Source organism: Plecotus auritus (genome assembly GCF_963455305.1).
Source record: "Plecotus auritus genome assembly, chromosome: 6".
Classification (NCBI taxonomy): domain Eukaryota; kingdom Metazoa; phylum Chordata; class Mammalia; order Chiroptera; family Vespertilionidae; genus Plecotus; species Plecotus auritus.
Window position 1 is genome coordinate 111,247,660 of NC_137773.1, and position 22,185 is coordinate 111,269,844.

The window sequence follows — 22,185 nt, forward strand, 5'->3', positions numbered from 1 at the left end:
AGTGCAGAACGTGACCGATGTAAAGGAAAGGTGCTGGGTGTTCTCCAAAGAGCAGCCTCTGGAGCCCCGGCTGGGGCCTGCTCTCCTCCCGAGGTTCAGCTGCGGGGATAGTCTGAGGGGGCCGGAGGGCACCGGGCCTTGAGCTGAGCTTGTGGCATGGCCATGGCTCCACCCCAGTTCTGAAGTCGGTTTGGGTCCCCGTTACCAGGAGACAGACTTGACGACTTAGTAGTTGCCCTCCGAGCCCTGCCCGTATGAGAACAGAGACTCAGGCAGCATTCCCAGCACCTTCAATATGGCAGAGCTGGGAGAGACTCAGTCTCCAAACAGCAGCAGTTTGGACGCTATGAGCACCATTAGGACCGTCTCCTTTGCCATCAGCCCTGGGTGCTGGCGTGTCGCTAGTGCTGACGCAGAGTCCAGGGGGCAGTGGTACCAACACCTGGCCAAGCAACCAACGAACAAAAAGGAATACCAGATCAGCCCAATTATAGTTCCTCCAATTGTGGGTTTTTTTCCATTTGTTTCTTATCAGATTCATACAAGTAAATTTCTACAATATTTTCCAGACTGTCTTTTATAAAATAGTAAGGGGCAAGGGTCTAGTGATTTTCTTCAGTCACACCCTAAAACACCAGTTAAGAGCTTGCCCATCTGTGTTTTAAGGGATTACCTTCCAGCAAGGGACGGGTTTGTCTTTCGGAGGGTGAGAGTTTGAACTAGCGTGAAATGACACACACCAGCCCTGCTGTGGTCGCATGACCCTGTGGGGAGTAGGGGAATTTCATTACGTCTCAGTTTATTATTTTCATTCAGCTTATCCATAGTTTGTTGGCAGGGCACATGCAGTCTCGGTGGTTTATAGCAAACACAGATTTATTTCTCGTTTACATGAGTGTGGGCTGCCAGAGGCCACCCCCTGCCCATAGCTCGGGGGGTCCACGTGGATTCAGACCTCCGATCCGGATGTGTGTCTTCCAGGCAGAGGGGGAGAGCAGTGGCCAGGCCACGGGAAGACTCCTAAAGCTCTCGCCTGGACATGCTTCGCTTCACTCCTAATCACATTTTATGGGTCAGTGTGAGTCACCTGGTGAAACCTGATCTGCCCCCCCCCCCCCCCCCCCCCCAGGCATCGCTCTGAGCCACCTGGCAGCTGGAACCCTGCTCCTGGGGAGGGGTGAGCATCGAATGCCCTGAGCCCTTACAGTCTATGCATGTTAAAGCCTTTTGGCTTCACCGTTAGATTAATATTAATAGGCCTGCATCTGTCATTCTGTGGAAATGGCTTCCTCCTGATGCTTACCAGCTTCCTCTACCAAGCACTCTGTGCAAGTGACGCTGAGATGCAGGTTGAGACAGAGGGAGAGTTGGGTAAAGAAGAGTTGAGTGAGAGGTTGTTAAATAGGAAAGCCTTCCTTGCTATTTTTGTACCTTTTCTTTTCTTCTTCATCAATTGTCTCTTCCTTGTATTGATTATTGACTACAAGTCTAAACTCCACCCCCTGCCATACACACGCTGGCCCAGATTGTTGAACTCCGTGAGCCCAGCAGTGTTTGAGGTCGGTCGCCTGTTGGGAGGATTGCCCATCGGGCATTTCAGCTGGTGGGCTGGGTTTTCTCCGCTGCTGCCTTTTAGCACCGTGCATCCTGCTTTCCCCAGCGGCACTCACGGTCTCCGTCCACCGTCCACATGTGGACAGCAGCCTGCCAACGAGTGAACAGCCCACGCTGAGTCACAGACAGACGCCGCGGAATCCCCGTGCCCAGGCGTCTCTGGGGTTAAGTGCATCTGCACACCTGGAGTCTTTCCTTGCAAACAAGAGGCGGTTGCTGTGTGGTTTTGGAACAGCAGAACTGGGCCTCCAGTGCATGGGCTCATGGGATCTATTCTCCAGAGGCACGGCGGTTTAGGGGCAGCGGGCTGGCTGTCAGAGACAGCTGTGGTGAGGGAGTGATGCCCGTGTGGACGGGAGAGGGGAGTGTGAAAAGCAGGTACATGAGAGATGCACGGGTCAGCGTTTTGAGAGAGTGATCAAACCAGAAAGAGCTGGGCTGAAAGGACATGAGTTCATTTGTTCCTAACTACATCCCAGTGCGGAAGTAGTTACACTGCCCAGTGAGGAAGGGGCCCTGCCCAGTGAGGAAGGGGCACTCTCCAGTGAGGAAGGGGGTCCTGTCCAGTGAGGAAGGGGCACTCTCCAGTGAGGAAGGGGGTCCTGCCCAGTGAGGAAGGGGCCCTGTCCAGTGAGGAAGGGGGTCCTGTCCAGTGAGGAAGGGGCACTCTCCAGTGAGGAAGGGGGTCCTGTCCAGTGAGGAAGGGGCCCTGTCCAGTGAGGAAGGGGGGTCCTGCCCAGTGAGGAAGGGGCACTCTCCAGTGAGGAAGGGGTCCTGCCCAGTGAGGAAGGGGCACTCTCCAGTGAGGAAGGGGGTCCTGTCCAGTGAGGAAGGGGCCCTGTCCAGTGAGGAAGGGGGGCCCTGTCCAGTGAGGAAGGGGCACTGCCCAGTGAGGAAGGGGGCCCTGCCCAGTGAGGAAGGGGGTCTTTCCCTGTGAGGAAGGGGGCCCTGCCCAGTGAGGAAGGGGGTCTTTCCCAGTGAGGAAGGGGGTCCTGCCCAGTGAGGAAGGGGGTCTTTCCCAGTGAGGAAGGGGGCCCTGCCCAGTGAGGAAGGGGGCCCTGCCCAGTGAGGAAGGGGGCCCTGCCCAGTGAGGAAGGGGCACTGCCCAGTGAGGAAGGGGCACTGCCCAGTGAGGAAGGGGGTCCTGCCCAGTGAGGAAGTGGGGTCCTGCCCAGTGAGGAAGGGGGCCCTGCCCAGTGATGAAGGGGGCCCTGCCCAGTGAGGAAGGGGGTCCTGCCCAGTGAGGAAAGCACTGGTATTAATACAACCCTATCAAGTGATGGTCTCCTTGTTCTATGTGGTTCTCTTTCAAAGTCCTCCCTTCCCCCCCACACCTAACAAGTGGTGCCCTCCACCTTTGATGGACATCCTAGTGAAACGTCTCGTGCGGTTCCCTGCACCGTCCCTTCCAGCAGGGAAGCCGGGAGGGAGAGCAGTGTTAGCGCTGTGTCCTTCCTTCGGAGCCTGGGCCAGGCGCTCCTGTGCCTGCCTGGTGCTGGGCGGGAGGAGCGCACCTAGTCCAGTGCTGTCTCACAGATGGAATAGTTTCAGAGAGACAGGAGACCTGCCAGGTGAGGGGCCAGGAGAGCGAGGCAGCGCCAGGAGAGTGTCGTCCCCCAGGGAAGCCCTGGTCTGGTCTGCCACGTGCCAGCAGCTGCCCCGAGTGCGTCAGCGGCGATGGAGATGCTCAGGGAGTATAGTTTCCTCTTGGGCATGAGATGGAGGCTACAGAGTGATAGGTCTGAGCCCAGCGTCGGACCAAAAAAGGAAAATTAGTGTGTGAGTCACTGACAAGTACACGGAAAGGGTAAAAAATCATATGGAGACCAGTTCCCCACAGCTCTTACATGCGTCGGGTGATGGTAGGATTGTCTGGAACGTATGTTACCCAGCAAACGGTCACCGTCCCGTGTAGATGAGGTCTCCTTCATGCTGACGCAGCCACGCCGGTGGCCTCGGGTCTAGGCTGCCTCTGTGGTGCTATCTTTACAATTTACTTTCCATCTCTGAGCCTTAGCGTTGCCGGGTGTAAAGTCCGGGCAAGGAGAGGAGGTGCTAATGCAGCCTCCCTGCTGCCCCCCAGCTCCCCTCTGCCTGCTGCCGGCCAGGCGTGCCCTGTCTATTCTGTGTCATGAGGTAGGTGCTGCTGACCCCGTTTTATACACGAGGAACCTGGGACCGAGGGGAGGTAGGATGCCTGGCCTGAGGAGACGGAGTGCCCCTGCGCACTACGGTCCCCTGTGGAGTCCCTCGGCCTCCAGAGCAGAGCGTGGCTGTCCGTGTACCTGACGTTTGCACCTGGGCCTCGCATGGCTGCTGGCGATCTGATAAAACAAGGACACGAACAACCTTAGAAAACTGCCGAGCGCTCTGCTGGTGTGAGATGCTGTTGCTGCTGCTGAGTGATCTTAGCCACCTGTCAGAAACCAGCAGTACGGCCCCAGGATCCATCAGTCTAGGGGTGGTATACTTCCTGCTTCACCCACGAGGAGCCCCAGGCCCAGCAAGGAGGACATGCCCACATAGCCGCTGCCTGCTCTGGCCTAAGCCCGCCTCTGGCCGCCTCTCCCTGCCCCTCCAGCCCGAGCGCTCGCTCCCCGGGGGCGCTGGGTCCCATCACCCTGGACTGGCCCCTGAGATGGACCTTCCCACCCGGTCTGCTTAGAGACCGGGTGAGGTGGGAACAGGCTGCCATGTGGGATGAGGTAGTGATGTTGACCAGGTTTTTATGTAAGGCGATTTACATAAAGTTAGCCACTCAAAAGCCATGCCAGTTGAATACTGCTGTGTTTTTTTCGGCAACTCTCTGTACTTCCTGTGTTCGGAAGTGATTGCTGTGGGGTGGACGGATGTGGGTGGAGCCCCGGTCTCAAGGGGGTGCTCTCTAGTGGCCGAAGTGAATGTCATAATATGTGATGCTCCCAACATGATGAGTCCAATAGGCTCTCAGCCACTGCCATGCTCTCCAGCTTCATTCAGATAGACAGATCAGAGTTCTATTGTGCTTTTCTCTTTTAAAAACTTGTATTGATTTTTAAAAATTAAATTAATTGGGGTGACATTGGTTAATGAGGTTCTGTAGGGTTCATTGCGTCATGTGCCCACCCCCCAAAGTCAGCTCTTCTGTCACCATGTATTTGATCCCTTTGCCCTTTACTGCCCCTCCCCCTTCCCACTGGGAACCGCCATACTGTAGTCTGTGTCTACAAGTTTTTGCTTTTCTTACCAGAATTCATCAGCTGGCCAAAGGAGGGGCTTTGCAATTATTTTATGATCTAAAGTGATTTTTTTTGGGGGGGTGGGATTATAATGAGTCTTAGTTTGCAGTTTGCTTGAATAATAGTAATTAGCTTACAAAGTGGTTGCATGGACTGATATTCTTGAGCTCCTGTGAGAAGGACCACATGAAAGTATCTATATCACAAAAGGCCCTAACGCCATCACAACCAAACGAGCAGCCGCTCTTGTGGTGGGCGGGGTGGGGTGCGAGCTACGAGCGGCGATGGCCAGCGGAGGCAAGCAGAAGTGAGCTACTCCTGCACGATTTCGTGAGCACTGGGCCTCTAGTATTTATATGGGGAGGAGACAGAGGTTCAAACATCTGTGGTTGGTGTCTTATGTTGAATCCTTAAGAAGAATTACCATTAAACAGAGTGACATCTGTGAATGCTTGAGGGGAAACTTCACCTTGGACCTGTCCTTGACCCACCCCTTCGCTCACACCCCACATACAGTCTGTCAGGAAGTGGGGATGCTTCCTCCTCAGTTACGAATCTGGTTACATCTCAGCACCCCCTCTGTTCCCTGCAGCAGCCCTTCCAGGTGGCCACTCTCTGATCCGGATTATGACACTAGGCTCCCAACTGTAAGTGCTAAAGGGGCATCTTACTGAGCGTGTTTCCTAATGGGCACTGTTCTTCTGTAGACGCGGGCATTCCAGTTCCAGGTACGTGACTCATCTTCGTGACCTATCTGAGCAGCGGTCACAGGGATGGCTTCTGCTGTGGGGACAATGGTCATGCTGTTCCCTGCCCTGAGGAAGTCACCTTTTGGGACGTGAGCAATGCCACTGATCACATAAATTACATGACGAAAGCACAGAAATAAATAATAGCTCCAGCTGAAGTTGAGACATAGCGAGCTCCTCTGAAGCACCCACGTGGATTTAGGGGATCAGAAGGGTGTCACGGAGCAGGGTCAACCCAGTCTGGGAGGAGCCGAGGGCTTGCAGCGGCGCCTTTGTGACCATGCCGAGACTGGCATGTGCCTGGGGCTGTTGAGAGGAGGTGAGCCGGGTGGACGACACAGGAGGCAGGTTCGCTTGAAGGCCATTGGGATGCCAGGACCAAGTGGGTTCAAATTACAGAGTCCACTTGCTAAGCCATGGGAGCCCTCTCTGGGGACAGGACTGGCTCTGTGTGCTGAGATCCCTGAGCTGGTGCTGCAGAGGGGCGTGGACCCGCCAGCACTATTGGCAGAGGCCGTGAGTGGGGCTGAGTGGCTCTGCAGAGCACGGGGCTGGAGTTAGCCTGGCCCAGGGCTCCCTGACTTTAGCCCCTGTCCTGGAAACCCCTCATTGCAGGCGAAACGGGTGCCTGTCCCTTTAAGGACAGACCAGACCAGGAGCAGAGGGCAGGGCAGCCGGACCCATAGGGCGCAGGGCCTCGCAGAGTGGGAGGCAGGCAGGGAGCTGGCTTAGGGTTCGGCTGAGCGCAGTGTGGCCAAATTAAATTTGGTGAAAAGCTGCATTGTCAGAGCAACTTAGTTTATGTGACAGTTTTGAAAACAAGTATTGTAACCACTGATTTTCCAGAGTTATTGCATACTAAGCGCTCCCCTTCATGCAGGCTTACCACATGCCGGGCACCTTGCTGGGTTTTTCAAATGCTCTCACCTTTCCTCTTCGTGACCCGCCTAGAGCAGCTCTATTATGTCCCCCGCCTCATAGATGAGGTAACTGGGGTCTGAGAGAGATAGCGACTTGTGGGGTCACGTGGCTGATTCATGGCAGGGAGAGACTGGGCCCTGGCAACCTTGCCAGGCACTGCGGCCCACAGGCCACTGCCTGGCAGCAAGAAGCAGGGTCCATACTATAGTTCTCTTTTACTACCAAGTACTACATGCCAGTTCCAGAAAGATTATAACATATGGACTACCAGAGGAATACGCAACATTCTCCAAAGCCCCTTTGCTTAGAAATGAGCTGTATTAACACCATTGCTGATAGCTTTTTCTTTTGGAGATACACGCGTGTGCACGTGTACATACACACACACGTGCACACATGTGTATCTCCAAAAAAAAAAGCTATCAACAACGGTGTTAATACAGCTCATTTCTAAGCAAAGGGGCTTTGGAGAATACATACATACATATATATATATATATATATATATATATATATATGTGTGTGTGTGTGTGTGTGTGTGTGTATATATATATATATATATAAACATATATAATATACAGTTTTCCCATAAATATTACATTTAATAAATCTAAAACCAATTATTAGACATTTTATCTTTCTAACTTACATCGTTGGACATTTAAGCTGTTTTAACTTTAAAAAAATATATACATTGAGTGGCCAGATTATTATGATCTCTGAACGCATAACATTCTGGCCACTCAGTGTATATCCTATATAATAAAAGGCTAATATGCAAATTGTCCCCTTGACCAGGAGTTCAACCAGCAGGCAGGCCAGCCAACTGCCCATGTCCCCTCCCCCTGGCCAGGCTGGCCGGACCCCACCCATGCACGAATTCATGCACCGGGCCTCTAATACACACACACACACACACACACACACACACACACTGAGTGGCCAGATTATTATGCGTTCAGAGATCATAATAATCTGGCTACTCAGTGTATATATATATTGATTTCATAGAGGAAGGGAGAGGGCGAGAGAGAGAGAAAAACGTCAATGATGAGAGAGAATCATTTATCTGCTGCCTCCTTCACGTCCCCCAGGGGGGATCAGGCCTGCAACCGGTTATGTGCCCTTGACTGAGAATTGAACCGAGACCTCCTGGTTCATAGATTGACACTCAACCACTGAGCCAAGCCCTCCAGGCAAGCTCTTGTAACTTTTTGATACAACAAGCAGCATAGAGTAGATGTAATTAGCTGAAAATGAGGTACAAATAAAACCAAGTGAAAGAAGCCTGAAAAACACAAGGAATTCAGAGTGATGGGCAGGGTTCCAGGAGATGATGACGGCTTTAAAATCATCCTCTGGGTGTCCCCCCGTCCCCAATACGGCGGCCACCGGAAGCAGAGAAGCAGTTGCTTTGGAACAGGCTGTGACGTCGAACAGCTTCTTTCAGCGAAAGCGTTTTCAGCTGAATCACCCCGAGCCGGTGACAGGAACCCAGCAGTACCACAAGGTGGCCAGCCTGTGAGGCGTCATGCAGGGAGGGACTGTTACGGAGGGACTGTTTGCAGGGCAGTGCCAGTGATCCCAGCGACCGGCCATGGTAGCTGAGATCAAGTGCACTTGGGGATCTGAACATGAAAACCTGAGCTTCAGGGAGTAAGCGGCCAGGCTGATGCCGGCAGGGAGGTGCTGCTAAGGCTGAGGCTGGGCCAGTGGGCCTTGCCTCCTTCTTGCCAAAGGGCAGGCAGTGGCTGGGAGGAGGCAGCAGGTGCGGAAATCACCAGGAGTTCGGAGGCCAGGCCTCTGGCAGGTTCCCGCTGGGAGGCCCTGAAGAAGGAGGAGAATGTCATGAATGGTTGTTGAGGGATTAAACCCGTTCGCTGTAGGCAAAGAAGCAATTGAGGAGGACACTTCTTCAAGCTGTTGTGGTAGCCAATGGAGAGGAAGAGGCTCGTGGTCCGGCAGCAGTAGGAAAAGCTGTCTAGACAGCTCCCTAAAGTAAATGGATTGGAGTCACAGCCGGAGGGACACTGTTGCTCCTACCACGCTTGTGGCTCTCTGGTAAGACCTGCAGGTGGTTCCTGGAGCTGCAGCGCTGCCAGTGTCTGATTAAAGTGAAGTTACCTGCTGCATTCAGATTTGCTCTATTACAGAGCCCCATACAGGCATGCTGTGTCTTGTGACTAGTTTCAGTCAATGTCTCATCTTTAAAATTAAAAATTGTTATCCTTTCCTGGCGCTGCGAAGGCCGGCACCACAGTAATGACTAACATGTACGCCAGACCTTTAACTAATGAACTTTCTTGGGTGTTGATGAGATAAGCACTAAGATTCATGACTGTTCTGAAGGCTTCACTGGGTGCGTTCTCGCTTGCTTTGGGTAACTCATAGCAAGTGGCTTACGAATCCCGGAAAGGGCTGCTGGTGCATGAATGTAAAAAGCGACCACTCTGCTGCGTGTCTGCGTTAGTGTGTGTTGGTTCTTGTTGCACGCAGAGTAACGGCTGTGTGGAAGCCAGTTCAGTGTTCGAGATTAGACCTCACCTTTTAGGTTCCTGGAGGCATGGAATTCAAAACCGCCAGGAATCTCCAAGTTTTGTGGGCACCTCCTTTCAGGAGCTATAGCCAGTGGTCAGGTTTGCTCCCGGCTTTGAACTTTGAACCCAGTCTCCCGTGTGCAGTATCTGATGAACATGATCATCCTTTCTCCCTTCCAAGGCATTTTCTAATATATTTTGTTTTTAAAATTACAAAGTAATCTGTTTGTGGAGGAAAAAATCTAAAAGAGTGTTGAATATAGACTCCCCTTCTCCCAACCAAAATGAGAACTGTGAACAGTTGGATGCATATTTTTCCAATCTTTCTTGTATCATGCGTGTGTACACACACTCCCGCCCCCCTCTCCCCAACCCCGTCTCACCATGAGCGCTGTGACCCCCAGAGGAGAGGCTCACTCTCTGCTGGGCCCCACTCCTGTGGGATCCCACTCCTGTGGGAGCATTTTGTCTTTGCTCCCCCCTCCCCCCACCCTCCCTCAAGCTTCAGGAAGTCCAGGCTTGCTTTGCTTCTCTCCAACCTCAGCAGCCACGCCAGGAGCCCACCTAGGACTGGTCCCCAGGTCTGTGGAAGCCAGCGGTCCAGTGCTTCTCCCGGGCCCACAGCTGCCGGCTGGCCCCCCGCAGCTGGCCCAGGCAGCATCGTGCTCCACTGACGGCCAACGCGCCCGTGCCCAGGGTTCCGTGGCCTCCTCGCTCCGTCTCTTAGGGGTTGAGATTTCTCTTGCGGTGGTTAGCCATCCTTTCAGCCCCATTGATTTCTGTCTTCCGGAATTTTCTGAAAAGCTTTGGTGTGTGGGTGGGACTTGTTTTCCCCTCCCTCTGCCCTGAGGTGGGTTTGGGTGCCACGGGAACTCAGACGATGCTCTGAACGCCTAGGTGCCACGTCTTTTTTCTATTTCTGGTCCAGCGCTTTGGTTTCAGGGCTGGGTTTGTGCTGAAATCTGAAAGTTCATTTTCCTTCCAGTTTTGCATTAAATGTTATTCAAAATGACTTCATTGACATGTCATCACTCCCTGCCTGGGTGCAGAAGCGACACTGTCACTTACCAAGGTCCTTCCTGGTGCATTCAAGGCCTCAGGGCGGCCTGCACAGGCCAATCAATGATGCGCCATTCACTTTTAGAAGATTAAATAATTACCCGTTTTAATCGATGTGTATAAACGTCACTGTCTATAACAGATGTTTGTATTTTATGTGAAGGTTACTGAATATTGTCAGTTTCCCTTTTCAGTATCCAGATTAGCCGGACATAAAATCAGTAATAGTCACGTTTAAGGGTGCATGGCCCCCAAGGCCTCTACTGTGATTTCTTAATTCCTGGTGGAAGTTCCCCAGTTTCTACTGAGCTGTGTTGGTCATACAACAGGAAGGAGAAAACATTTTCTACTTGGCGGTTGAAGACATAGAGTCAGACACAGAGCTGCTGATCGGCTACCTGGACAGTGACATGGAGGCGGACGAGGAGGAGCCGCAGACCCCGCCGATGGCCCAGGACGGGGGAGGCCACCTCGCTCAAGGGGAGTCCACACCTGGCAGGACAGGTACGACCTCTCCGCGGCGACCCAGCGAGCGGAAGTGGAGGAGAAGCAGAACTGGGGTGAATGATGTCTGCAAAATAGAGTTAGCTTTGCCAGCACTGTGCTCGGCGGTGCCCAGCTGTGTGCCTAGCTTTCTGCCAGCGGGAGGAGCATGCTGGGCGTGGTGACAGGTGTGCCCTGCATCACGGCCAAGGTCACGGGAAGCCCTGCTTTCCTGGGTGCATGGGGGAGCAGGAGGGAGGACTTCATCTCTAGCCCTGCACCTGCCTTGTGACCTGGCGAGTCCCTGTGTCTCTGAGACTTTATCTCCCTTTTCCCTGGGACATGCTGTAATTGTGTCCATTGCTTAAATATGTCTCCTACTTCTGTATTTCCGCCCCTATTGTTCTTTAGTTAACAAGATAGCAATTTCCATAATTTTTGTGAAAAGAATCAAAATTAGTAGATTTTAAAACATAGTAATTAAGTACTTATATTGTTGCTATTTTTATTTAGAATAAAACGCCAAACCCAAACCAAAACAACTAACCAACCAAGAAATAACAGAAGCTGCCCTGGCCGATGTGGCCCAGTGTTTGGTGCACTGGTCCATGCACCAAAGGTTAGAGGGTTCACTTCCTGGTCATGGGCACTTACCTGGGTGGCAGTTCGATCCTTGGCCACTCAGGGCACCTGTGGGAGGCAACCAGTCATTGTGTTTCTCTCACATCCAAGTTTCCCTCTCTCTCTCTTTATTTCTCTCTCTCTCCCTCCCTCTCTCCCTCCATCCCTTTCACTCTCTATAAAACCCAATGGGAAAAATATCCTTGGGTGAGATTAAAAAAAAATAATTCTATATAATAAAAGAACAACATGCAAATTGACCAAATCTTGGAACAACCGGTAGAATGACTGGTTGCTATAATGCGCACTGACCACCAGGGGCAGACGATCAATGCAGGAGCTGCCCCCAGCCTGCAGGCCCCAGGCCAGCCAAGGCAGGTACCAGTGGGGGCCCCTAGATCACCCTGCAGGTCATCCCACAGATCAGCCCTGATTGCTGGCCAGGCCTAGGGACCCCACCTGTGCATGAATTTTGTGCACCGGGCCTGTAGTAAAAGATAAAAAGAAAAAAGGAAACTTCCCAGATGACTAACAACGAAGAGCTTTGTGAAACAAATTATGGAACTTTCACTTAAAACAATTCTTTTTTTTTTTTTTTTTTACTTTTCCATGTTAAATGGAAAAAAAGAGCAACATATAGCATTGCATATGAAGTGTGATCATACATGTAGCTCTTTCTAGGCTGAGTGTGAAATATGAAAGCACAGAACCCGTCAGAAATGGATGGAGTACTTGTCTCTTCCTGCCTGGCTGGTTGGTGAATTTTATTTTCTTCAGATTTTCTGCATTTTCTACATAAAAGCTCAGTTGATAATCAGAAACGATATGTAAGTTAAATACATGCTCAGGCAGAGCTGTCGTGGTGGGCAGGCTGGCCAGCGGCAACGGGGTCTCCCTCGCCTGCTACCAGGGCCTGTCACATAGACGTGACATTCCCCTTGAGGATGCAGCATCCTTTTCCTTGGCTGGACAGTCTCTTCGTGCAGCTAAACATGAGCTTAAGGTTACCTGTTTTGGGGGAACCTACCCCCCCTTGTAACGTAACACTAGCTTCTTGCTGTGAACAGTTAACATTGCAGGGAAAATGAAACACGATTTTGTAATAACTTGGTACAACACAAGTGAAATTATTTTAAAAAAACAATGTCTTTCTCTCTAGTCACACTTCCTATTGTTTTTCATGGGCAACACTGTTCCTATTCACAGAGATGATATGAGTGTCCAGTTCTGAGACCAGGAAGCACAACTGATGTGGTTTTAAAATGCGGGGCGACCCGAGCAGCTCTTCTCGTTTTCGCCCCTGTGACCCTGCAGGCTGCCGTGGCTGTGGCGAGGACCACACGTGTCCCCAGTGCGAGTCCAGCTTCCCCAGCGAGGAGGTCCTGGTCGAGCACCTGCACGCGCTGCACCGCACGCCCGATGGGGAGAAGGAGTTCAAGTGCAAGCCCTGCGGGAAGAAGTTCCCTGTGCGGCAGGCCCTGCAGAGACAGTGCGTACGCGCAGCGCAGCTCTGCCCCAGTGACCCTGGCTCCCTGTGGTTCTAACCTGCGAGCGTGTGTGTGTGTGTGTGTGTGTGTGTGTGTGTGTGTGTGGCAGACACGGGAGTAGGGAGGTCAGAGCCTTCCAGGGTCGTTGTCATTCACTCATCTTCCTGTAGTGTGTTGACTTTTGAAACATCCTGGTTGTGAGTTTAACAAGTAAGCATTGCTTATGCAAACCAGTCTTTGTCCATTTGCTAACTTGACATTCACTCCCAGCTCATTAGTTTACTCATCGGAACTTAGACGTGCAAATCGTAGCTGGTGTGTGGAAGTGACAGGTCACGCTTCAGTGGTCTGTGGATGTTCCTGCTGAAGCCAGGGCAAGGCGAGTGTGAGACATGCAGAGTTCAGAGCACAGCGAAGGCAGGGACCGTGCGGAGCCCTGCTCATGTCCCAGCCACCTTGAGGAATCACTTCCGTGAATGTGTGCGGACATGATGCTGAGATGGCGTAAATGATCCCGCCCATCGCTCCGCACCCTCTGTCACTTGGTTTATACGTTAACAGCATATGACATTGTTCCTTCACTTTAGCATTTTATAGGATCAGGGATTACCAACAGTGAGAAAGCAGACGCATGTATTTGGGAACGTTTATTTTGAACAGAATGTCATTTGCATATGAGCAAGAACCCTTCAGCATAGGCTTAGGGTTTTATTCGTTCGTTCATTGAAGTGAAATTCTGAAATCGGCCCCGTTCCTCAGTCACTGCCTGATGTTATACACATCCACTTCGGCTTGTGAAACTTGAGATGAAGATTTCTGCCCAAAACTTAAAACTTACATTTATGCTAAATTTTTATAATAACAAGAGATTAAGCATTTGGAAATGCTATTATAGGCTCTTAAAAACACACACACGGGCTGCGCACTTTCAACAGATGTTAAAACTGTGTTGCAGTCAGCTTTTATTGAATTTGGTATGATATATTCCACACCTAAGCTGGCTCTTACAGTTAAATTCAGGACTCCTCCCAATCTTAAAGGGCCACAGGAGAGTGGAAAGAGAGAGCACTCAGCTGACTGTTCAGAGCAGAGGCATTTTCATCATCTTTGTTCCTTGTCTTCCCTCTTCCCCTCAGTGCTCTCCAGTGCCTGGCCAAAGGCAACCCAAAGGACTCCTCCCGAAGCTTCCAGTGCTCCATCTGCAATTCGCCCTTCAGCTCGGCGCCCAGGTGTGTGGGGTGAGCAGAGGGCTGTTAGTTCCTGGGTCCCTGCAGGTCACTGTGGAGTGCACGCTTTACGCCTCTCTGTGATTCAGTGTTCCGGGCCACAGGCCAGACACGCTGTCCTTATCTGCCCAGTAATGCATGTGCTGACCCCGAGCAGGGGCACGTGCTCCAAAGCCCCCTCCTGCCCCTCTCCCTGCCCTGCAGCTGCGAGCAGCACCAGGAGGTGTGCAGGAGCAAAGCCAGGTTCGTGTGCAAGGCCGGCAGCTGTGGGAAGAGGCTGAAGAGCAGGGATGCCCTGAGGAGACACCAGGAAAATGTCCACGCGGGTGAGGAGTCCTGCAGGGGCTTTGATGGGCGTCCCCTCCCAGCCGAGCCATCCATCTGTCCACAGCTGTCTGTCTGTCTGCAGCCCTCTGTCTGTCGCTGTGGAGCGGACAGCTGGCCTTCCCTCCACGCGTGTGCAGACAGGCGTTCCCTTTCCCCCGACACTGTTTTCTTTTCCAAGTCGATTTTGGCAGAATTTGTCGCTTTCCTGCCTGAGTCCATCTGCCTTCATATCCTTACAGGAAGATCCCGCTTTTTAATGCTTCTCTTCTCCTGTATTGGAGAAGATTACCGGTCACCTTGTGCCATGGGGATGGATTGACTGTTTGCATCAGGACAGCAGATGCCATTGGATTCTTCCTGATGGCTGGGTAAACAGTGACGCAGACGTGAAAGGCGACCGTCACTGGGGTTCCATCCGCCTGGCACACAGTGACCGTGTTTTGGTTCAGGACCGAATCCACGGCACTGAGCCGAGCAGACCACACATCCTCAGAGCTCGCTTTACTCCCTGGGAGGCGTGTCCTTAGAGGAGGGTCGGTGCCCGGAGCCCCTACTATACCCACACTTCTTCCAGTGCATCCTGCTGCCTCGGCTTCTGGGGAGTGGGTGGGCATGTCTTTCTGATAGGAGGAAACTGGATTTCTTGTCCCCTACCCTCGAATTCAGGAGAGAAGGGTGATCGGGGTCAGCCTCAATGTCCCTGTTTGTGCCTTGTCTCTAATGCTGACACACTGGGTCCTGGCGGCTGGTGTGAGCAAGTGAGCTGGCACTCCACCTGGTCTGGACTGCCCTTCATGTGTGAACTGCATGTGAGCCCCCTCAGGTGGGAGCTGCGTGTGAGCCCCCTCAGGTGGGAGCTGCGTGTGAGCCCCCTCAGGTGGGAGCCCCCTCAGGTGGGAGCCCCCTCAGGTGGGAGCCCCCTCAGGTGGGAGCTGCGTGTGAGCCCCCTCAGGTGGGAGCTGCGTGTGAGCCCCCTCAGGTGTGAGCTGCATGTGAGCCCCCTCAGGTGGGAGCCCCCTCAGGTGGGAGCTGCGTGAGAGCCCTGGTGGAGGAAGGACTGGCCTGGAAACATAGCTTCCTGGATGCCCATGAATCTGTGGCCTTTAAGATTGTTAATAGTCCCTAATTTAACTGTAAGAGCCAGTTCAGCAAAAGTGTCTTTGGTGTAGAACATATAATACTAAAGACAGTAAAATATGACTGGAATGCAGTTTTCACCGCTATTAAAGTGCACAGCCCTTGTGTGTTTTTAAGAGCCTATAATAGAATTTCCAAATGCTTAATCTCATTATTACAAAATTATAGCCTATTTAAGTTTTAAGTTTTGAGTAGAAGCTTTCCTCTCCAGGCTGTGCTGTCCCTTTCTTCTTCATCTGAGGAAGATGATTTTCTGCACTCTTTGCTCCTGGCTTTGCATGGGCCTCTCTTCATCGTTCATGCTGAGCTGTTGAGTGTAACATGCTGTTCTCCATTTTCTCCGTCTTTGTCTGTGATGTGTTATAGCAAATCTTTCTTGTCGTTTGTGAAGTGAGCTCTGCGGGGCTGAGTGAAAAGCCAGATGCCGAAACCACCTCTGGGACCGTGTGTTCCCGCCGTCACCGGGTGGGCAGCCACCGGCCTGGGCCCCCAGCTCCGGCTCTGAGGCGGCTAGTCATTGGCCTTGGGTGTTGTAATACTACTCGTCTGGAAGCTCCTGGTGGTTTTGTAGGAAACAGTTTATGAAGCAAAGTTTCTGGTTTTGCTCTGTAGAGGGTCATGGAAAACGTGGGGCTTACTGTGTGCAGCCAGAGGTCCCGGTGCCCACCCGTCGCTGGGACTGTCACACCGTCTTTCTCGTTCCGAGCCTCTCTCTTGCTTCTCCCTTTCCTCCGTGGCCGGCACAGACTTTTGGGGAAAGAATATTCCATTTTGAGAGCAGTGTTCACACAGGGCTGTGGGATCCTTTGCTGGGAAGGCCGGTATTCCAGGAGAGAGATAGTCTCCCAACTGTTAGACTGATAGAGACAAATGGTCCTTTTAGGGATATGAGAAGAGAGAAGCTGAGTTTTTTTTTTTTTTAAGTATATCTTTATTGATTTCAGAGAGGAAGGGAGAGGGAGAGGGAGAGGGAGAGGGAGAGGGAGAGGGAGAGAGAGAGAGAGAGAGAGAGAGAGAGAGAGAGAGAGAGAAAGAGAGAGAAACATCAATGATGAGAGAGAATCATTGATTGGCTGCCCCCATCATGCCTCCTACTGGGGATCGAGCCCACAACCAGGCATGTGGCCTGACCGGGAATTGAACCGCGTGACTCCTGGTTCGCTCAGCCACTGAGCCAAGCCAGCTGGCCGGAAGCTGAGTTTTTAAATAAGCATCAAATTTCCCACAGAAGCTGTGACATGTGGATAGGGTTTCCGGCCACTCCTAGAAGCATCCTTAGCCCCATTGTTTCAAACCTCAAAGTAACTAAGCTCAGTTGTATCAATTTCTCACCTCTCCCCCGTCCCCCCCCCACCACCACCCCCCCGGCCTTTGTAAGCAATGTGTTCCTGAGGTTTTTTTTTTTTGTTGTTGTTGTTAATCCTCACCCCAGGATATTTTCCCATTGATTTTTAGGGAGAGTGGAAGAGAGAGGGAAAGACAGAGAGAAACATCAATGTGAGAGAAGCACATCGATTGGTTGCCTCTTGCATATGCCCTGACCAGGGTCTGGGCCAGGGAGGAGCCTCCAACCAAGGTACTTGCCCTTGACCAGAATTGAACCTGGGACCCTTCAGTCCGTAGGCTGACTCTCTATCCACTGAGCCAAACCAGCTAGGGCAGGCCCTGGATATTTTTGAAAATGGAATCTGAAAGTCAAATATCAGATTTGCCTGAATAAAGGAAAACGGAAGTAGTGTACAGGCTAGTTTTGGCTTGGTAGGAGCTGTTGTCCTTGAACCTAGGGATGCTGGGAGGGTGGAGAGAACTTCCAGGGTCACCCAGGAGGAAGTGGAGAGAAGGTGCTGACCCCCTTAGCCTCCTTCCCATCTTTCCCCTTCCCCTGGATCTTGTAGATGCTGAGATTTTGTATTTATGAGAGATAACATTTATCTACATTCTCAGGTGAATAGTCATAAGCTGTCCCCCTATTTCTTCTGGGAGGAGCTAGGACTCCAGTTCTAGGAGGAAGATGAGAATATGTGAAGAGGAAACAGTGAGAAACTCTACTTCCGATGCTCCTCATTTAGTTCTTGGTGGTGTTCTGTTTCTGTTTTAGGAGATCCTAAGAAAAAGCTCATTTGTTCCGTGTGCAATAAAAAGTGTTCTTCAGCATCCAGCCTACAGGAGCACAGAAAGGTCAGTGGGATAAAGATGAATGCCCATCGGCGTGTACAATTTTTTTAGTCATGTATGGTGTCTGCCATGTACATCTAAGTTGATTTTTTATATTGTCATTAATTTCAATACAAACATTTTAAAATGAAAGACGGAGATGTAGAAGAGTAACCTTTTCCAAAGAATATCCTGAGTTATTGTTCAGAACCAGTGGAAGTATTTATTTCCTGAATATTTCCTTCACCTGCAAGCTTGATCCTTGCTGTTTGTTTGGATCTTGGTAGATCTCGATCCTAGCTGGTGGTGGTGGAGAACAGCACCCACGTTGTCTGTACAGGATATTAATGTCACTGATGAGCTCGAGGTGGCATTTCCTCCACTGCAGCTTCACGCCTCTGACTTAGCCTTTTTGAAGCCATAGGCAGCTTTGACCGACTCCACATGCTTGGGGACATCTAATGTCTCATAGAGGTTGGTTGCAGTATTTCATATTGCCAGTAGGTGGTGCTTTAAGAGGATGCCGAATTACATTTTCATATAGTGTAATAGCCTACATTACTATATACTATCCTACGTTCCAATAAGATATACTGTGATCCTCTTTTTTAAATATATTCTTACTGATTTCACAGAGGAAAGGAGAGGGAGAGAGAGATAGAAACATCAATGACGAGAAAGAATCATTGATCAGCTGCCTCCTGCAGGCCCCGCACTGGGGATGGAGCCCCCAACCTGGGCATGTGACCTGACAGGGAATAACTGTGACCTCCTGGTTTTTAGGTCAACACTCAACCACTGAGCTATGCCAGTCAGGCTGTGATCCTTCTTGAAAATTATTTAGTTTGGGATTGAAATTAGTGTTATTACCCTCCATTTCACTGGACATTTATGTACATTACTTAACGTTAGGCATAAATAAATAGGATTACTTATCATTTTCACTTTAAATCTGGTTGTTTTATTAAACCTTTTTAGGAGTTTTGGAAATAGCTTTGGCCTGAATTTTCCACTATAAATAAGATATTTAATGCAAAATTGCTTTCGTGCACAGTAAATGCTTTCTATTTTATAATTTGGGTAATATCAGTTCAATTCAACCTTTAAAAGTGTTTCATGATTCAGAAGCCATGAGAGTTACAAGTATACAAATATGATTATTCTGCAGTATTTTTAAGTTTCCATTTTATAAATGCATTAATCATTTTTATGTTGTATATTCTAGTAAAGTTTAGCATTAAAAATGAAAAATACGATTTCATTTATGTGTGGCTGAGAAGGCATCTCATCTTTTTTAGAGCATTTTGTCATTATAAAGGGCATTATTCACATATTACAGAAACATAGCTTAGGAATATGAACCTGTATTTACTATCTTTAATAGACAGTACATGTCGTAGCCTTGCTCTGGGTGGGCCTCAGATGGTGGAAGAGACCGCCTTTCAGATGTCCCAGGCAGGATCTCTCTCGGCACCACATGGTCCTTGCCTTGGGAGTGCTGTGTGGCCCGCCCGGCTTTCTGAGGGACCTGGAGCTCTCTGACCCCACCCATCTCCTGATCAGATTAGTTGCCCTGCACCCAGGGAGGCAAGTCAGCATAGTGGGACGGCATCTTCTGCTTCTACTTGTTCTCTCCCTTTTCCCTGCTTTTCACAACTGCCTTTGCCGACTCACCAAGAGTCAGCTCTGACCAAAGCGGAAGGTGGCCGTCAGCCTCCGACCTGCCATTTGTTGGGCCAAGATTGCAGACCTGGGTTCTGTGTCCCACTTCCTCCCTCTTTTTAGGGCCACTTAGATCAAGGGAGTCATTTACTGGGAGACAACGGCCTTCCCCTCTTTGCTCACTGTGCACTGCCATCTGTGCCTGGTCAGGACTTCCCGTGACCTTCCTCTCTGCCAGGACCCAGCAGCTCTGCTATTATAACGCACTTTGTGATGCTTTATAGAAAGGCTAGCTTTAATTTGCGCTAGCTGGGTCAGCAGTATTACATAGTTAAACAGTGTGCAATCTTATTTTCTTTTAATGACATGTGTTTACTAATTCACTTAGGCTCATTGCAATTTTAATACACATAGGATAGAATGAACAGATTAGGGCTGAATTATAATGTATAGTTTTGTTATTGCTGTAGCAACTTTTGTATGTTTTTACTTTTATTTGAGATCTATAAAATTTATGTGGCGTTGACAGTTGATTTAATCGTCAATTTAACCTTTTGCAGATCCATGAGATATTTGATTGTCAAGAATGTATGAAGAAATTCATTTCGCCAAATCAGCTAAAACGTCATATGATCACCCACTCAGGTAAAATACATATATGTTAACTCTCTGTTGAAATCACTACAGATGTTTGCCTCGTCACTCTCAGGAGCGCTGAGAGGTCGCAGGAGACCTGGCTGTTGGTTGTGGCGCAGCCATTCGCTAGCCGTGCGGTTTTGAACACGTTACTTAACCTCACTGGACCTCAGCCTGTTTATGGAGCCCGAGTGGCTGGTCTAAATGATTCTGAAGATCTTCCAAGCCCCCCTTTAGTTTGCTCCTCAGTCCTGCTTGAGCCTCAGTCTCTGTATTCTTCATCTGTGACATGGGACACTGGCTCGGATGCTTCACAGCTGCCTGGAAGGTCAATGAGCTGGTTTCTGTGCGGTGACCGTGGAGGCCTGACCCCGGGGACCGAGGAAACGGTTGCAGCCCCTGCATCTCGAGATGTTTTCCGGTCTCACTGAGGTCCCGGTAAACGTTAGTGAGGCGTTTCTACATCCATTTTGAGAAGGTTAGTTTTTAAATCCATAGTTTCAGGGTGAGCACTTTTGCATCATAAATAGGTCTGTACCACAGATTTTTTTAAAAACAGCTCTGAGGATGATTTGTGCTTTGTGAAGTCTCTTTCTGGAGTTTAGGAAGTCTGTAACGTGAGGCCATATCAGTGTTGCTGAATGTCCACTTTGTTAGGAGATAGAGACAGGTATTTTGTCAAATGAACCTAAGAGGTGGGGAACGGGTGCCCCTGAGAAGGGCTTTGTGAGAAATGAACAGCATCTTTCTACCTTGTTGTCAGCATGATGAGTGTGAGCACGGGTTCCACAGCCGCCTCGGGGCGTGGTGTCTCCCTGGCCGGGCTCCCCGCCAAACAGGAGGCAGGTCTGTCCTTTATGTCCTTTACGTCGGTCACGGTCAGGCCACGCCTAGCGCTGGAGTGTGGCCCTGATGGAAGCTCACACCTATGAGCAGGTTTTTCACGTGGAAGTGGGATTTCTTCGTTGGACTTTAATTATCTTTATATCTAAGCTACTTTGCACAATCAGTTTACAAAGCGCGTCTCTAAGAACCAGCTCCGCTTCCTGGCGAGCAGGCCTGTCAGCACCGGTGGGCGCAGTGGAGGCCCTTCAGGTGCTTCCACCACGTTTCAGTTGTCGTTTCCTGCGGAGTCGTGGGAGGGGAGGCTGTTCTCCTTCGCTCCTTCACTTGACGTAGATCTGAGGTGGTCTGCACCCCTTTTCCGCAGAGAAGCGGCCCTATCGCTGTGAGATTTGCAATAAATCCTTCAAGAGGCTGGACCAGGTGGGCGCCCACAAGGTGATCCACAGCGAGGACAAGCCCTACAAGTGCAAGCGCTGCGGGAAGGGCTTCGCCCACAGGAACGTGTACAAGAACCACAAGAAGGTAACGCCAGCTGCTGCCCCTGTTTTCCCGACGCGCTGCCGTGATTTCCGGTCGTTTCTCGTTTGAAGCCGTTTCTGTGTGTCGGGGGCTGGCTATCCCTGGAACAGCTGGAGGATACCATGCTGTGACTGAGCCCTCACTCGGACCGTGGCCTGGGGACCCCGTTTCTGCACACGCAGAGGGTCCTCTGTCCTCTGTTCTGAGCTGCACCAGTCAACCAGGCTTTCTTCTCCTCCTCCTCCCTCTGAGGTCGGACACGCTGCTCACGTTCCCTTCGACATTCCCTCCCCTGTGGTGCGGGCGCAGTCTATGCGCTCGGTCTGCCTCCAGGCTCTCTGCAAACCCGGGTCCCTTCCAGGGGCGGGCCTGAGCTCTGGCTGGTCCTCTCCTCTGCGTCAGCCCCAAATGTGACCTCTGCCACCAATTCTCTCCTGACGAATCCCGAGGGATTTGCTTTTTGAATTCAAGCTTCAGACCCGCACTTAGGGCCACTTGCTTGACCCATAACTGGGCATCTTTCTGACCCCATGCATTTCGCATGTGCCAGGAGGACCTTTTCCTTCCTTTTGCCCCCATAACCTCTCTCTTGGAGTTTCCTGGTTATGTTCACAACAAAAGCATAGAATGATCTCTGTGCCTTCCTTTAGTTTTAGCCCCTTTTTGGAATGAGAAGGCAGTTCTTAAAGCGTCTCCCCTCTGCCTTATCCCACCTCTTCACAGTCATACGCTGTGTTACCATCCTGGTGACTGCTTGGCATCATGGTCATGCGCATTAAGGAGGCTTCTCGTCTCCCACCTCCCACTCTGGGCTCTTGTGTTATTAGCACATCCCAGTGCTGGTAACTCAGAACACCCCTCTCCCTCCCCCCGACCCCATCACTGCGACCTCAGCAGCTTCCTGTCCTCACTCTCTGCCCACCACACCTGGAACACCTGACATGGTCCACATTGGTGTGACCTCTAACCTCCCTTCCTCTTCCCATCAG

General features: G+C 50.9%; 1 protein-coding gene across 1 annotated transcript in view; it reads left to right on the forward strand.

Moving 5' to 3' along the window:
- The window catches only part of PRDM5 (PR/SET domain 5), a 125,458-nt gene that overhangs the window by 45,200 nt on the left and 58,073 nt on the right, over window positions 1–22,185 (forward strand). Inside the window, exons 4-10 of the mRNA XM_080673238.1 lie at window positions 10,428–10,602; window positions 12,517–12,691; window positions 13,826–13,918; window positions 14,120–14,241; window positions 17,478–17,557; window positions 19,756–19,840; window positions 21,042–21,199. Coding sequence (XP_080529364.1) covers window positions 10,428–10,602; window positions 12,517–12,691; window positions 13,826–13,918; window positions 14,120–14,241; window positions 17,478–17,557; window positions 19,756–19,840; window positions 21,042–21,199 — 888 coding nt within the window. The remainder of the gene's footprint in view (window positions 1–10,427; window positions 10,603–12,516; window positions 12,692–13,825; window positions 13,919–14,119; window positions 14,242–17,477; window positions 17,558–19,755; window positions 19,841–21,041; window positions 21,200–22,185) is intronic.